This window comes from Chelonoidis abingdonii, chromosome 11, assembly GCF_003597395.2.
Source record: "Chelonoidis abingdonii isolate Lonesome George chromosome 11, CheloAbing_2.0, whole genome shotgun sequence".
NCBI classification, from domain to species: domain Eukaryota; kingdom Metazoa; phylum Chordata; order Testudines; family Testudinidae; genus Chelonoidis; species Chelonoidis abingdonii.
Genome location: NC_133779.1, coordinates 34,567,095 through 34,582,250, shown reverse-complemented (window position 1 = coordinate 34,582,250; position 15,156 = coordinate 34,567,095). Strand labels below are relative to the sequence as shown.

General features: G+C 47.1%; 1 protein-coding gene across 1 annotated transcript in view; it reads right to left on the bottom strand.

The window, feature by feature from the left end:
* Positions 1-10,422: 10,422 nt before the first annotated feature.
* The window catches only part of NRTN (neurturin), a 92,126-nt gene continuing 87,392 nt past the window's right edge, over positions 10,423-15,156 (bottom strand). Inside the window, exon 3 of the mRNA XM_032803492.2 lies at positions 10,423-11,138. Coding sequence (XP_032659383.1) covers positions 10,690-11,138 — 449 coding nt within the window. The 3' untranslated portion in view covers positions 10,423-10,689. The remainder of the gene's footprint in view (positions 11,139-15,156) is intronic.

The following is a 15,156-nucleotide window of genomic DNA, read 5'->3' as shown; positions in this document are numbered from 1 at the left end:
CACTCACACTGCCCGGGTCCTGGCCACCGGTCCGGGGGGCTCTGCATTTTAATTTAATTTTAAATGAAGCTTCTTAAACATTTTAAAAACCTTTTTTACTTTACATACAACAATAGTTTAGTTCTATATTATACACTTATAGAAAGAGACCTTCTAAAAATGTTAAAATGTATGACCGGCATGCAAAACCTTAAATTAGAGTGAGTAAATGAAGACTCGGTACGCCACTTCTGAAAGGTTACCGACCCCTGTACTAGACACTGGAAGATGCAGCCAGAGAGATAACAAGGGAACGGCTTGCTGCACTGAGACTGAACAAATGAAAGCACTTCTTAAATACTATTACAGATTAGGACCAGGTTCTCTCCTGCTCTGAAACCTTTGCCCAATGGGCCAAGCGAGGTCCAGGTGACTAAAGCCTACGGGGAGGACTACCATAAAGGCAGTCTTGTTTGGCTTTATATCCAGCTCTCGAAGTTGCCAAGTTAATAGCAAAATAAAATGGAATGCAGCATCCTGTTGCCATTGATTAGACAGAGACAGAAGTGAAAGAAAATAACTGGACAGAAATCAATACAATCCTCACTTTATTTTCACCTTGTCTTAAGTATGTAACAGCATCACACCTGGCTTTAAGTTGTTTAAAAAAAAAAAATTTCATACTGCATTTTACTCAATGTTCAGAATAAATGGTAAAATGTAATAAATGTAAACTGCACTGGCACCGTTTTTGCTCAATAAATAAAAAAAGAAAGAAAGAATGCTTTATGTAGACTGCACACTACAGTATCTAAATAAATAACATAAGTTACTTTGAATAAATAGAGATCATCTCACATACAGATGCATTGCATCAACTTCTTGCAGTTGGTCATTCGAGCCAACAGTGCGGGAATGGAAGTGGCTGAACAGATGAAATTGACCAGCGCTGAAGAATGGACCATGGTTACTAGGAGGAACCCAGTAAAATAACTTGATCCTGTGCAATTTACATAAAGAGAAATGAAATATTGTTTCCCATTCCCATTGTGTTTCTTTCAATTAATTTGAAACTACTCTCCTCTTTGAAATGGGGACTATGCCATAACTATTCCTTGCTCAACCAATATCGAAAGTATTCAATAACCCTGTTTATTAAGAAAACAGATTTTTTTTCCTCCCTAAAAATAATTTGTCTTCATAAATCAGGCAAACCGATTTAATACAAAGTTTCTGGAACTATTTAAGTAAGGAATGGCCCGTTTGCCAATGGTTTCACTCAAATGAAAACAATGAAATTGGGCTGCCTCTCACACATACATCAATACAAATCAGAAGTGACTCCAATGCAGCCAGTGGAGTTACAACTGGTCTAAACGACAGAAGGATTAGTCTCCTAAACACCTCTGTACTTCACAATCCTTCTTGCACTGGCCAATGCTATGGATATATAGTAAAAACACAGTGAATTGTGCTTGTAGCTCATTAGCAGACAGAGAAGGGTAAAATAATCTACCAACTCTCGTGGCTTGATCACAACCGCCAGAATTTTTTTTTTTTAAATGCGTCGTGTCTGGGAAGTTTGTCCTTTTTCAAACACTATGAAATATCTTTGCCCTTTATTGGTGGGTATATTTAAAGCTAATGGCCGATCTGCAGCATACAGATATGCAAGTTGCAGGGAAAAAAAAACCATAACAGATGTTATTGTTATTAACAATAAATAATTCGTGGGATGGTGAAGAAAGAGCCAGGCGGCAGATTTGGATGTTGCTTTCACTTAGAGAATTTTCCATCCTTTCGCCCTTTCTGCATTTTAGACATTCTTTGGGAGGCGTAAAATCTCTTACTGCAGCTGAGAAGGAGATGCAGAAGCATTTGTCAAATAATAGAGAGAAAGCCTATTAAAAACAGATTTCAGTGAATAAGCAATGGAGGAGCACCCAGAACGGGACCAATTTAGCAATATTATTACATAACACAAACAGAGGGCCTTACGGTTGCTCTGTGTAATGGCCCCAAATACAGCCCTGGACAGGACACACACACATCAAAATCCTTTGGCGAGAGGGAGGGAGCTTGGCATTCAGAAACCCAAACGTTAACACTCACATTCAAACAAGAAATCAAACCAAACCAATTCAGCCGGCCACATTTGTGGTATGGCACCGCAGAGATCAGGCATTCGAGTGCCCTCTGCTGTGCTATTGAATCATTTCCTTGGTTCGTCACTAATAATGGGGCTCTGATTTTTGGAAAGGGGTTTTACTAACCGACGCCCTGCCTGCAAACACCAGGCAGAATCGACTTGGGCTGGAGCAGGTTAGTAGCCAGAATGACACGGCAGTCAGCAAGGCTTTCAACGGCTTTATTGGGCATTCGGGTAGATCAGAACATTTTCATCAGCTTCAAGATGAGAAAAAGCAGGCTCAACTGTCGGCTGGAAAACGGAGGCAAACAGGGCAGCTGTAGTGCCGAGTTAATGGATGGCCTCAACACTCCATATAATGAAACTTCAGTTTCCCTTGGCAACCCCTCCTGTCACAACTATTCGGTGCCGGCCAATCCAGACAGATCTCAAAGCACTTCACGAACCCATTGTACAAATGGTGGCCAAATTCTGCCCTTGGACACATACAAGTGACATGCAGGTATCTGAGGATGGGACTTGGCCCAAGGAGTCACTCCCACTGCACTCCCAAAAATGCAGCCTCCTCTGGGGTTCAACACACCAGCTGTTTGGCAACACCACAGACAGGAAATGGCTACAGCTCCTATCCTGAAGACACTGACATCGGCTCAGGAGATGTCACTCCACAGTCCCTCCTTCTGGGACCCCTTTGCGATAACAGCACCGAGATCCGACCAACGGGAGCCATTTCTCTCCCTGTCTCGCTCCTGTTTCCATGCCTCTCACTACAACTGCAAGTCTCCCACATGTCTATTCATCACATCCTCTTCTAGAGTGATGTGATAGCTGCCACCCTGGCTGGCACCCTGGAGACTGAAGCGGGGAACCTATAGAGGCTAAAATCACAAGCTGCTAGAATTCGCTAGCTAGGGTTGCAACAGACTTATCCTCTGTGGATCAGGCCCAGAGCGGGACCTGTAGCTCTCACTGACCGATGAGTTAGTCACACCTCTACATTAGCGTTAGCGTGGGTTCCAGGAAAGACAGGGAGAAGATCTGTATCGCTATATAGGAAACAGTCGTACTCCACGAATAAACTCTAAGGGCCTGATTCTGACTCACACGGATTATAACGCTGGCTCACTGGACCCATGTTGTTTTACACGAGGGGTGCCAGCTCTCCTCCAGGACTGTCCTGGAGTCTCCTGGAACGAACGAGGACACTTTAATGAAAGATAATGTCATGTGATGAAACCTCCAGGAATACGTCCAACCAACCTGGCAACCCTGTTTTTACACCAGCCTAAGTGATTTCAGAATCCAGCTCGAAAGGACAAGATTTTTGGTAGTGACTAGCAATCCTCAGTGCCCAGCTGGCTACACCCAAAGGGGCCCTGATTTCCAGGGGGGCGGGTGGGAGGGTAGCTCTGTGCTTGCTGAACATCAGGCTCGTTTAAGGTAGCTCAGGTCAGGCACCTGAAATCACTAGACACTTCTGAAAATCTTGGTCTTTAGGCCTGATTTGGACATCACTTAAACCAGGTGTGACTCCACTGAGATCAGTGTAAACCAAACTCTTCCCCCCAATTCCCACTGATTTCCATGGGAGCCTGGTGTGATTGTGAATAATTTCCACAGGATGAGACTGTAAGTTTGTCTTCCCTGCAAAGATACGTTGAGTGTTGCCCCGAACTCGAGTCCCAGCCACACACAGACGGCCCTCACTGGAGTATGGCGCTGCGTTTAGCTCAAATCGGCTGGCCTGTCCAGGGCTACAGGTTACATCTCGAGAGAGCACAACTCATCAGTTGCCAACACAACCACCCCGTAGTGTGGATGCAGGCTACTGACACTCCCAAGCCTCTGCTCCTTCAGCGCCTTCCCACAATTCCCCATGTGTGGCCAGACAGGAAGTTCTCCCAGAATTCAATAGGAAATGCATGTCAGAGCAGCTCTGCTTACTGCGGGGTCAAGGCATTATGGAATAAATATCCCCAGAAGTCTTTGTGCCACGCGTGTGTGAGTGCAGCGCCAGTGAGCACATGGCTCGAGTGTTACCTTGTGATGTGGCCGCTCTCACTCAAGCTTGGCTCGCATGAGAGGAGCCCACTGGCGTGTAGATAATTCAAGTGTAGCTGGTTGGGAATTTTTTGGAAAAAAGTGGGTTTTTTTGGTCAGAAGATGCTGAGTCATCAAAATCAATTTTTCCCCCAGGAAAGGGTTAGTTTCAGGAAGGTTTCGCATAAGAAAATTAGAGAGACGCCTACTCCCCCTACCCCCCAGAGTAGCCAACTGCCCAGTGGTCAGGGCACAGTCCTGGGGTGGTTAGGGGAGACCCATTTCCAGGACAGTGGCTCTCCCCATATTCCAGGAGTGGGTTATTGGCTATTCTGGGTGTTTCTCTCTCGTTTTCCACAAATTCCAAAAGGTCTTGATTTCATCACACCGCGGAACAGGGAACATTTTGAAAATCTCAAACATGTTGGCAGGATGAGAAAACCGTTTCCCACCCGAGTGAACTCTGCAATGAAGACCTACCCCAGTATGTCAACCCACAGAATCCCTGTTCCCTGTCTGCTGCATTTTGGCCCCAGCCACAGATCATCTTTTCTTTCTAAACCGGAGACTCTGCAAATGAAACCAGGTTAACTTTTAGAGTGGAGCGGGCTGGGAATCAAATGCTCAAGAGGCCATTTACTCTTCTTCAGTGTTTTTAGACCTTAGAAGAGCGTGTCTCTCATCTCTTGAAAATAGAACATCCCGTGATCCCAGCTCCCAAGCTGAATGCTATTGCATCTGCTAGCCCGGCCCATGGCCTGAGGCGGTATGAGGGGATTTTTTCATTCAGAACTGTTGCTGTGACACAAGCCATGCTCGGAAAGAATAATTGAAATAGCAATTGTGTAGGCAGTGCTGGTCAGACTGTTTGCTGGGAATAAATCCATTGAATATTTGTCAGTTTTAGGCCCCCTTTCCCCCTCCCCCACAATGAATCAATCCAGATTTCTGCACCTGCATTCATTACTTACAAGCATTTACCTTTCACAGTACTTAGCTCTGTAATTGATCGAGCACCCACTGAATCCATGGGAAAACTCCCATTGTTTGGTGCATGCAGGGTGGCGCATGCAGAAGAGACATTCCCCAACCAAACCCTTGTTTCTACCAAGAGCCAGGACTAGCAGATGTAACAGGAAGGGGATAAGAACAAAGGAAAACAAGGAGTTATTTGGGTACTGAATGTCTGCACCCAAACACTATGGCCACCTCTCATATTGCATCAATTCTTCCATTCCCTGACATCTTTCATGATGGCTTATTTTTCTGCATGCCTAAAGGAAATGAAAACCATGAAGAAATTAGCACTGATCTTCCCTAGGGCTCTGCCACGGACCACATGGATTACCGAAGCGCTACGCTCCAGTGGTCCACCCCATCTGCTTTCTTGTCTCCAAAAAGACATTCAGTTTACATACACATGGAATCTCTTGACCGATACTAGCATATCAGGTTTCCCCCAGATGTAAATATCACCCTACACTGATTCTGGTGAAGTGTTAATCTTCGTCACACTTGTCTACAGCGAATAGTCATAAAAAATAACACGTGTCTTTGATTTATCTATCACCTGGGTGACATTCTGATCCGATTCATACCTCGGGCAATTCTCCATGAAGCCAGTAAACTGAATTCTCCAGTCACTAATGCCAATTTCGCACTGATGCAACTCCTCTGACTTCAACACAGTTACTCTTGTGAATGGAGAATCTTAGCTCCTTGGAGTTGCATAAGGGCGTGGGAGGGGCTGGCATAAGTCATCACAGAATTTGGCACATCAAATAAAATGAAAAGCAAAGGGCTGAGACATAAGTGGAATGGATTCAAGGGACCAATTCGCCTCTCAGACACCACAGTGTAAATCAGCAGCAATCCCACTAAACAACAGACTTGCAGTGGAGTAAAAAATGGTGTAAGCGACGGCAGAATCAAGCCTAAAGAGGGGAATTCCACCACACAGCCTAAGGCTGAATTCTCGTGCACAGCCTGCATTAGGAGGTGGAATGTCTTGTGCTACGTTTGCTGTATTTTTTAGAAAATATACACATTGGCTTTTGTCACTTCTGAACTAAGCAGGGTTAGCCAAGCCTGCTGCTGAAGAGACTTTAAGTACACCATGTTCGCAACCCCATTAGGGTATTAGACATGGTTTGTAAAGTTGAGTATATGTGAAACCGGCAGAAGCAAAACATTGCGGTAAACAGCTGCCATTTGCAAACTGACCGGCGGTTTTACATGTGTGTACAAAGCCAACAGATGGACTTTGTTCCCCTCTCCTCCTGCTAGTTTCTATATCTGGACTCCTCTTTCAAAGGTGAGGGTAAAGATTAGGATTCCAGAGCCCAGCAGCCTGCTTTTATATGGAAGCAGGGTGCAAGTGAGTCAAAGCCTGCTGAATGATGATGTTTATATTGCTTTGATACATCTTGGCTCCGTTCAGTTAAGAGCAGCTTTTGGATCCAATGCAAAAAAGCCTGACTTTTGGCAGGAGTCAGAAATCTATGCTATTCACTTTCCACATTACATTTTTCATGTCTTGCAGGAGATACACACAAGAAGTATTGGGCTCCCATTCACGTTATAGGCCGGGATTTTCAAAGTCAGGCTCCCAATTCTCCCTTGACATTTTTTTTGGAGTTAGGCATCTAACTCCCTTTGTCTCCTTTGCAAATCCCAGCCGTAGCTGCTCATTATCTACGCAAACAGGAAGAAAGAAACACGTTTCCCCTGACTGCTGTGAAAAAGAAACAAGAGGGACAGATTCTGATCTCTGCCACTTTCACGTGGGGCGTCTTCCGATTTATATCAGGTGTAGCTGGGATAAGAGCCTGGCCCACAGCTGAGCAAAAGACAGGGACGTCAATAACAATCAGAGAATTCGAGGCCTGTTAACTTTCCATTGTCTTGGTGACTGCCCAGTGGATGACACCAATATTTGCCTTCTGTTTACCATTTGCGTTAGTTGGGAAAGGAGCCAGGAGGAGAAAACCAGCTACTCCACGCGACAAATATAGCCTGTTCAGAGACTGCAAAAGTCTGGAGTCTCATTTATTTCCCCACATAGTAAACAACACTGACCCAGCTGTAAACGCTAACCATAGACAGAATGAGCCTGGTTCTTCTCTCACCCATGATACAAGCGACTCTACACTAGTGAAGTCAATGGGAAGCACTTGTGTACGTGCCGTGGGAAGAACAGGGTCTGGGTTCTTTGGAGACAAGGAACTAATGAAGCAGCAGACCAGCACACACAGCTCACCACACTCTCGTACATTCGGCCAACTGGGTGGGAAGTGCTAAATCCATGTCCTTCTAGGATTCAGGCTCAGGTGATTGTGCTGTTTCCTGTTGCATTCAAAGGCCACTGTTAAGTTGGGTTCTTAAGATTCCTATGGATTTCAGCCCCATCTTATCTGCAGAGGTGCAAGCTCTAAGGTGGCCTGGTTTTCGACTGGAAAGTTGGGTCGAAAAGGGGACCTGAGAGTGTTCGGTCAGATCTATTGACTGGACACTCAAAGTCCAGTTACTGGGAGTGAGGGAGGCGGGGATGCGCTGAGTCATCACCCACTCCAGCTCCTACTCCGCCAGGACCGCCTCCTACCTGTGTTGGGCAGCAGCAGCTCCCAGGCCTGGCTCTGCAAGTGAGTCCCTCATGACACAGGTGTGGGGGTTGGAGGGGAAAAGCAGCAAGCAACAGGGAGGAGGGGGAAGAAGTAGGGCAGGGGTGGGGCCTTGGGGAGAACAGGCGGGGCAGGGGAGCTGCCGGCACTCCTGCTGGAGTGTCTGGTTTTTAAATATTACGAAGTTGGCAACCTGACCCGCAGCTCCTGATGGACTTGTTGATTTCAGCTGCTTCTGGATTGGGATCTGGCCCTTCTGATCTGCCACTGAACTTCTATTACAGCTGCAGCTAGGATGTTATTGCTGATATGTATCCTAATTTTATCGCTCTGGTCTTCCACTGTATCACAACCCAATGCATCCCTAGCCCTCAGACTAAAACACTATCCTATGGAAACACCCATCTCTCATACTCCAGAATGTTTCTAAACCATTTTACAATGTGCACCAAGGACAATCTGGTCATGTGAGCCGACACCAGCAACAGTGGAGGAAATGGAGAGTTGATCCAGTTACCGTAGGTTGGCATGAGCCTTAAGACAAAAAGCTGATGAGAGGGAAAATGGGAAAGAGATCATTCCAAGGAGTGGGCAAACAAGAGGTGATTAGAATGGATCTGAAGGCCTACACCAGCTCTTGTGAGATGGGAGGCTTTCTGCTGATCTCAGCGGGAATTGGATCAGGCCCTAAGGGGGGTGGAAACACCAAACATTTGTCCGTTAAAAAGCCACATTTTAAGTAAAGTTGTGTATGAATGCCAGGGAACTCCTTTTCCTTTCACAGGACGGCCCAGGCTAGAGCAGCCCCCCGCCCCAGTTTTTTGCACAGCCAAGTGAAAGGCTGGGTTCAACAGCCACCCCAGTCTTTGGGAAAGCGGAGCCCGAGGCTGGTATTTTCAAAGGCGTTTGATGCCCAAATCCCAGTCAAAATGAACAGGAAGCCCCAAGCAGCGTCAACACTCTCAGCCTTACTGGCTAAACATCCCCACTGCACGGAACGCAATGGAATTTGGGTGCCTAACTCCCTTAGGCGTGGCCTACACACAGATTTTGTACTGGTATAACTATTTGGGTTAGGAGTGTGATTTTTGACCAGTACAGTTATACCAGTAGAGCTCCTAGTATGGACACAGTTATACTAGTATAAAAGTTGCTTTATAGTTTATTCTCCATCCCTATACTAATATAAGCACCTTTATACCGATATAAACGTGTCCACAATAGGGAAGTTGGATCGTTTTAATTACACCAGTATAGTCCAAGCAATATGACCTTAAAGTGTAGACAAGGCCTGAGACTCCTTTGCAAACCCAAGTCTTAGGCCAGGTCTACGCTACACACTTTCTTCAGTATAAATTCATTGCTCAGGGATGTGAAAAATCCACGGTCCTGAGCAACGTAGTTATACTGACAACCCCCCGTGGAGCCAGACATCGCTACCACCTCTCGCGGACGTGGAATTATTAAGCTGACGGGAGAACTCTCTGCCGTTAGCTTAGATCATCTTCACTGGAAGCGTGACAGCAGCGCAGCTGCAAGTTTGTAGCGTAGACCTGCCCTCCGTGTCTAATGAAGTGTGTAGACCCTGCTGGAGCATAGACACCAGTAACTCTATTACAGCAGTATCCCTGCAAAGCTAGTCCAAGGAGCAGCATGATGGTTTATTTTAGCAGGACAGAAGGCCTGCCAGATGGAAAGCAAAGGAGGTGTTCAAAGCAGTAGAAATATGGGAAATTCCTTCTCAACGATGACATTTCCTGACTACCTGAATGTCAATATGACTGATGCAGAACATGGAGATTTTCAAGGCTGCCTAGGAGATCAGAACACCCAGTTCCCATTAAAATTAAGGCAGCTTTGAAATTCTCATCACCCCCATGCCCCATGCCAATCCTCTTCCTTGCCCTCTCTCTGGTTAAACCCACCAACCGGATAGGTATGTTAAGATCACTCTCCTGGCCCAAGTCAATAGAATGGCTGGGGTGGGGGGAGGGAAGCATCCAATAATTGTTCCTTGACCTCACTAGAATGTTGGTGTAACAGCTGTGAAGGAATGATACTATTCTGTATGTCTGCGATTGCCACCAATATCTATATCTATATCTCTCTATATATTCTTGTATATTTACAGAACATGAATATACTGCATGTCTACAATAAAATAAGGGTAAGATATGATCTTAGGATATAAAAGAATATTTCTTGACCATTCAGTCATTTATCCACACCCAAAAAGGTTCCATCCACATGAACTCGGTGCCCCGGTGCAATTCTCTTTAGGCCGCAATCCGTCTCGGAGGGGAGCCTCTGAGGAGAGGCCTCAGTTTTCATAGGACTAGGAATGTGGATGCCAATCTGACTCCTCCTTTCCAGCTGGATCACAGTTCCGGAGCTGGTCATCCAATTGCATCCAAAGACAAGGACGAGTGGCACCTTTTGGATTTGAAATACTTGGCCGGCAAAGCTTTCCTGCTAAATCCCTTTGTGCAAGCAATAAAATAAAAGCACACGTGGATGCCAGGCTGGCGTGACGAATGCCGGCATCCTAGAGGAAATCAGCAGGTGTTTCCTCCTTCTTCTCCATTCCCCAGCTCCTCCTTTTTAGAGCATCCCAACGCTCAGGGTGGGGGGAGCGCGGAGGCACTTGTCGAAGTGTCGAAAGGCTCCTCGATTTCTCTCAAAGCACAACCCGGCATCAAGAGTTTCCCTTTTGCCCCTAGAGTCCAACCACAGAACTGAGGTAGACTTGGAAACAGTTGCCTTCTTGACTCTCTGAGCCTGGGTCCCCTCTTAGTTCCTTTCACTCTCGGAGCGCAGCAATATTCCTTTAGGCCCTCACGCTCTTGGCTTTTGGGGCGCTGCCTTACAGACATCAACCTTCCCAGGTTCCCTTTCCCCGCTTCACACGCAGCCACATTCCTTGGCCGACAGCTCGTTGACGGTGTAGTAGCGGTTGTAAGTGTCCAGGAAGGAGACATCGTCGTCATACGCGAGAGGCCTGCAGCAAGGCCGGGCTCTGACCTTCTCCTTTTTGATCTTCTTCTTGAGCCTCATGTTCTTCAGGGAGAGGTCGTAGTTCCTGATGGCCGTCTCACACGTGCCGCTGCAGTAGCGGAACAGCACGGTCTCATCTGACTCATAGCCCAGGCCCAGCTCGCTGACGCTCACTTCCAGCTCCTTCAGGGCACAGGGTTTGTGACGGGCCCGGGCTCGCTTCATGCGGTTCCCAGGCTTGGGGAAGAGCGGCAGCTCATGCCCCCCGGAGTTCATGGACTGGCTGTACCTCTCAACCAGCGTGGAGATCAGCTGTCGGATTTCCCCCTCTGTGTAGCTTTCAAACAAGGTACTGTCTGCAACAGAACAGGGACAGGGGTTAGCGAGCCAGGCAGCGGGGAACAGCAAGCACAAGCCCCGGGAGCTAGCCACCCAGATCTCAATGGAATCTGGCCATCCAACTCTTTTAGACTCCTTTGAAAATCCCAGTCCCGAATATTTCTACGGACTGCGGGTAAACTTTCTAAAAATGCTTAAGTGACTTAAAAACCTAAGTCCCATTTACTTACAATGGGATTTAAGCTCCTAAATCACATAGGTTCCCCCCTCCTTCACGTCCCCAGGCTGCACGCCCAAGCAGGAAAGAGCCTGTAAAAGGGACAGGAGAGAGTGATGGGTGTTAGGAAATCAAGGCTCCAATCATTTGTGAAGCCCCTCTCCAATGCCGACTACGTGCTACACAAATCTAATCTTCCACTCAAGACACCGAATTACCTGCCTAGCATTTCCCCTGGTGAAGCAATTGGCTTGTGCAACGAAACAGGTGTGCTCCTGCCTGGTTAAGTCGCCTTGCGAAAAACGGGCCCCAGCCAAACTCCAGCACCATCAAAGGCTGACATTCACCCCTCTCCCTGACCCTGCTTGCTCCTTAGAGGTCAGATGGGCCTGCTTTATTTAGCAGAGCAGAGGCCTTATTTACACTAGGGCTGAAAAAATCACCAGTTCAAGTATGGTGGTTTAAGAACTAGTGCAAGTGGGATTTGGGCCCTGCCTATCGCACAATTTAACCCAGGGAAGTCAGAACCCTGTCTTTCCCTGCGATTGTTTTGATGATCTAGTCTTGTCCCCCTGTGCAACACAGGCCGGAGACCCTCTCACAGCCAGGGCCGGCTCTAGGTTTTTTGCCGCCCCAAGCAAAAAAAAATTTGGCTGCCCCCTGTCCCAGCCCTGGGCTCCCCTCTGCACCCTTCCTGCTAGCTCCAGCCTGGGGTCTCCCCCTCCCCCACACCCCCTGCCACCCCAGCGCTGGCTTACCCTTTCCCCCCACACATGCCGGTCGCACCCAACCCCACTGCCAACACCCCAGCCCGGCTCCCCACTTCCACCCCAACCAGTGCCTCCCGCACACACTCCCTGCCGCCACCAGCTCTGGCTCTCGCCGCCCTGTCACATTGCACCCTCCTTCTGACGCAGCCCTGGGTCACTGTAACTCGCTCCTCCAGGGTGGGTATTCAGCAGGAATTTTGGAATGTGCACAAAAACACAGCAGGATTGGTGCCATAATGGTTACAGAGCTGCAGTACAAGTGGAACAATTTTCAGCTTGTGTGATTGGTGGATATCTGGATACACTAATTATATAGACTGTCTCCATAAATGGGAAAAAGTTGAGTGCTTTTATTATCTTTTGTTCCCTGTTTAGACTTTCTTTTCTCTGGGAAATGTGACGTCAATATCACTGTCTTCCTTTAAACAAACAATACAAACAAAAGGCACTGGCTGTTGAAAAATAGCAATCAGTCCTAATAACGACCACTGAAGTAAAGAGCAGTTTCTTGGTCAATTTTTACTCGTCGTACTTTTTTTACAGGCAAGTTTACAGCGGATCAGTGTACTTGATTGTGGGAGGAAATGTAACGTAACAGTCTACCTGCAAAACTGAGCTTGATCAATCACCGTGAATATTGAGGTTTGGCGTTCAATATCTGAGATGAGGCAGGGTCTGAGGCTGTTGTAGGGGGGGGGGGGAGGGGAAGTCCTGTGGACTTCCGCGGGGAGCATGGCAGGAAAGTTGCAGCAGGTGTGTCTGCGAGCGCGCTGACCAGACACGGCTGGTCTGAGTGGCACAGTAAGGGGGCTAAGCGGGAGGAGTTGGACAAGGGTGTAGAGGAGTTCCGGGGGGGGAGTCAAGGGACAGGTGGACGGAGGCGGGGATTGGATGGGGTGGAGATTCGGGGGCTACGTTTTGGGGGCAAGGGCAGAAGGGGGGGTTAGATGGGTCGAGGTTTGGGGGTGAGGGGCAGTAACAGGGAAATTTAAATGGAATAGTAGTATCTAGGGGCAAATCTCTATTGTTTTTCTTAGGCTAGTGAAGTAATTGTCTGTATATGGAAAGAGTGGAAAGCGCCACAGCAAGAGTTAGTGGCCGTACTCTGAACCGACGCAAATAATTTGTCCAGGTGCGGTGTGAGAAAACACCCTGATTAGAGTGGAAGGCAAAAGGAGCACCAAACTATAGACGCTGGCTCCAGAGATCCCACTAAAAATGGGACCTTCGGGGCGCTGCTACAATTTACAGTGAGGGTGCTGAGAGCCATTAACCAAACTAGACCTCCTAACCACAATAAAGCTAGGTGGGTAGCGGCACTGCAGCTCCTCACACCCTAGCTTTAATATCATCATGTGACTCAGTGCGAATGATACAGATAGGGCCTTTGCTCCTCACATGTAAAGTTTGCATACGATGGAATCTAATTAATTATATTAGGTTAGCTAATCACTTTGATTTTGTTGATTACTTTGGCGTTACCTTAAGCCCAAATCATCTCCGATTCCCCCTCCACCCTTTCCTGTCTTGGTCTATTAACACTGGAACTTTCCTCCAAGGCCGTATTCGTCCCTACTAGGTGTTGTACAGCAATCTAGAACAATGGGACCTAGGCCGTTTTTTTTGTTTTTAGGTACTATTAGGAAGTGGAGGGCCACCAAGAGTTAAGTGGGCGTACCGCTGAGAAACCACCACATAATTTTGCCTGAGAACCCCTGATTTTAGAGTGTTACGCAAAGGAGCCAACCATAACAACGCTGGCTCCCAGAGATCCAGGAAAAATGGGACCCCATTCAGGGGCGCTGCTACAAATTGGTCAGTGAGGTGCGAGGAAGCCATTCAACCAAACTAGACCTCCTGAACCACATAAACTAGGTGGTGCTGCGCACTCAGAGGCACCCCGCACCACTTATGACCCATTGTCTAGATGCACGCAAACACATAGAAGGGACAATAACTGCCTTGGAAAGTTTCAGTGTATAATAGACAAGACAGGGAAAGGGTGGGAAGGGGAATCAGAGAAAGGAATTTGCTTAAGGTTCACACAGCAGGTCAGTAGCAGAGCCAGGGATGGCACCTAGCCTCCAGCATCTCAGTTTATAACCAAATCCACTAACCTTACTTACTCTCTAATAGCAACTTCTACTGTCACTCATCGGAGTGAAGCGTACAGGGCGATATCGAGGTATCAATGTTGGAGGTCCGTGTCACTAAGAAGGAAGCTAAAGTTGGTGCCTGTGGGCTGTGGGCCTGTTCAGTGGGTATGGTTTCTAAGTATAGTTGATGATTGCCTGAGTGGAAAGGATAATAGATGGTTCAAGTCTGCTCAACACACAACAATACGCAGTGAGAGTCCTGAGTGATCGAACGTCATTTTTCTATCTAAATGAATAATCTTATCAAGCCAACACTGTGTTGAAAATGAGTTCAAAGAGTAGATATGATCTTTGCATTATATCACTTACGCAGATAGTTTTCTTCGAAGAACATAAAATAGTGTCATTGATGAATTATATGGTGCAAGGAGGAGCTAGGCTGACCTGTGTCTGGAAGGTTGGCTGGGTCTGAGAATCTCTAGGGATTTAGGTAGGTTTGATTATCACTACTAGAATCAGCCAACGTACAGCAAAGGCATGATGGGGTAACATACGGTATATCCCATGGGAGGAGGGGCTTTGTTGTAATTAGCAAGCTGGGCCTGTGTTTGCTAGAGGGGGAAAAGAACAAGGGAAGTGGAGGCTTCCTCTGGTGCCTCTTGTGCAGGAATTGGGGCAAAGATTGTGAGTCATATTGGTTACGCTTGTGGTAGTCAGGACAGGATTTGATGCCTCTAAGATGTAGGGAAAAGGCCTGTTGGTGTCAGGCTGGCGAAATTTCAACCAGGTTAAAATTCAGGCCATTTACTACAGAGGGCCAGGGAATGCGTTGGGGATCCCAAAAACCTAAGCCACATCCCCAGACCTAGTGGTCCCAAACTCTAGCTTACACTGTGGATCAGTGAACACTATAACAGACCGCCCATACTATCCCGCACCCTTATTTTGAGTT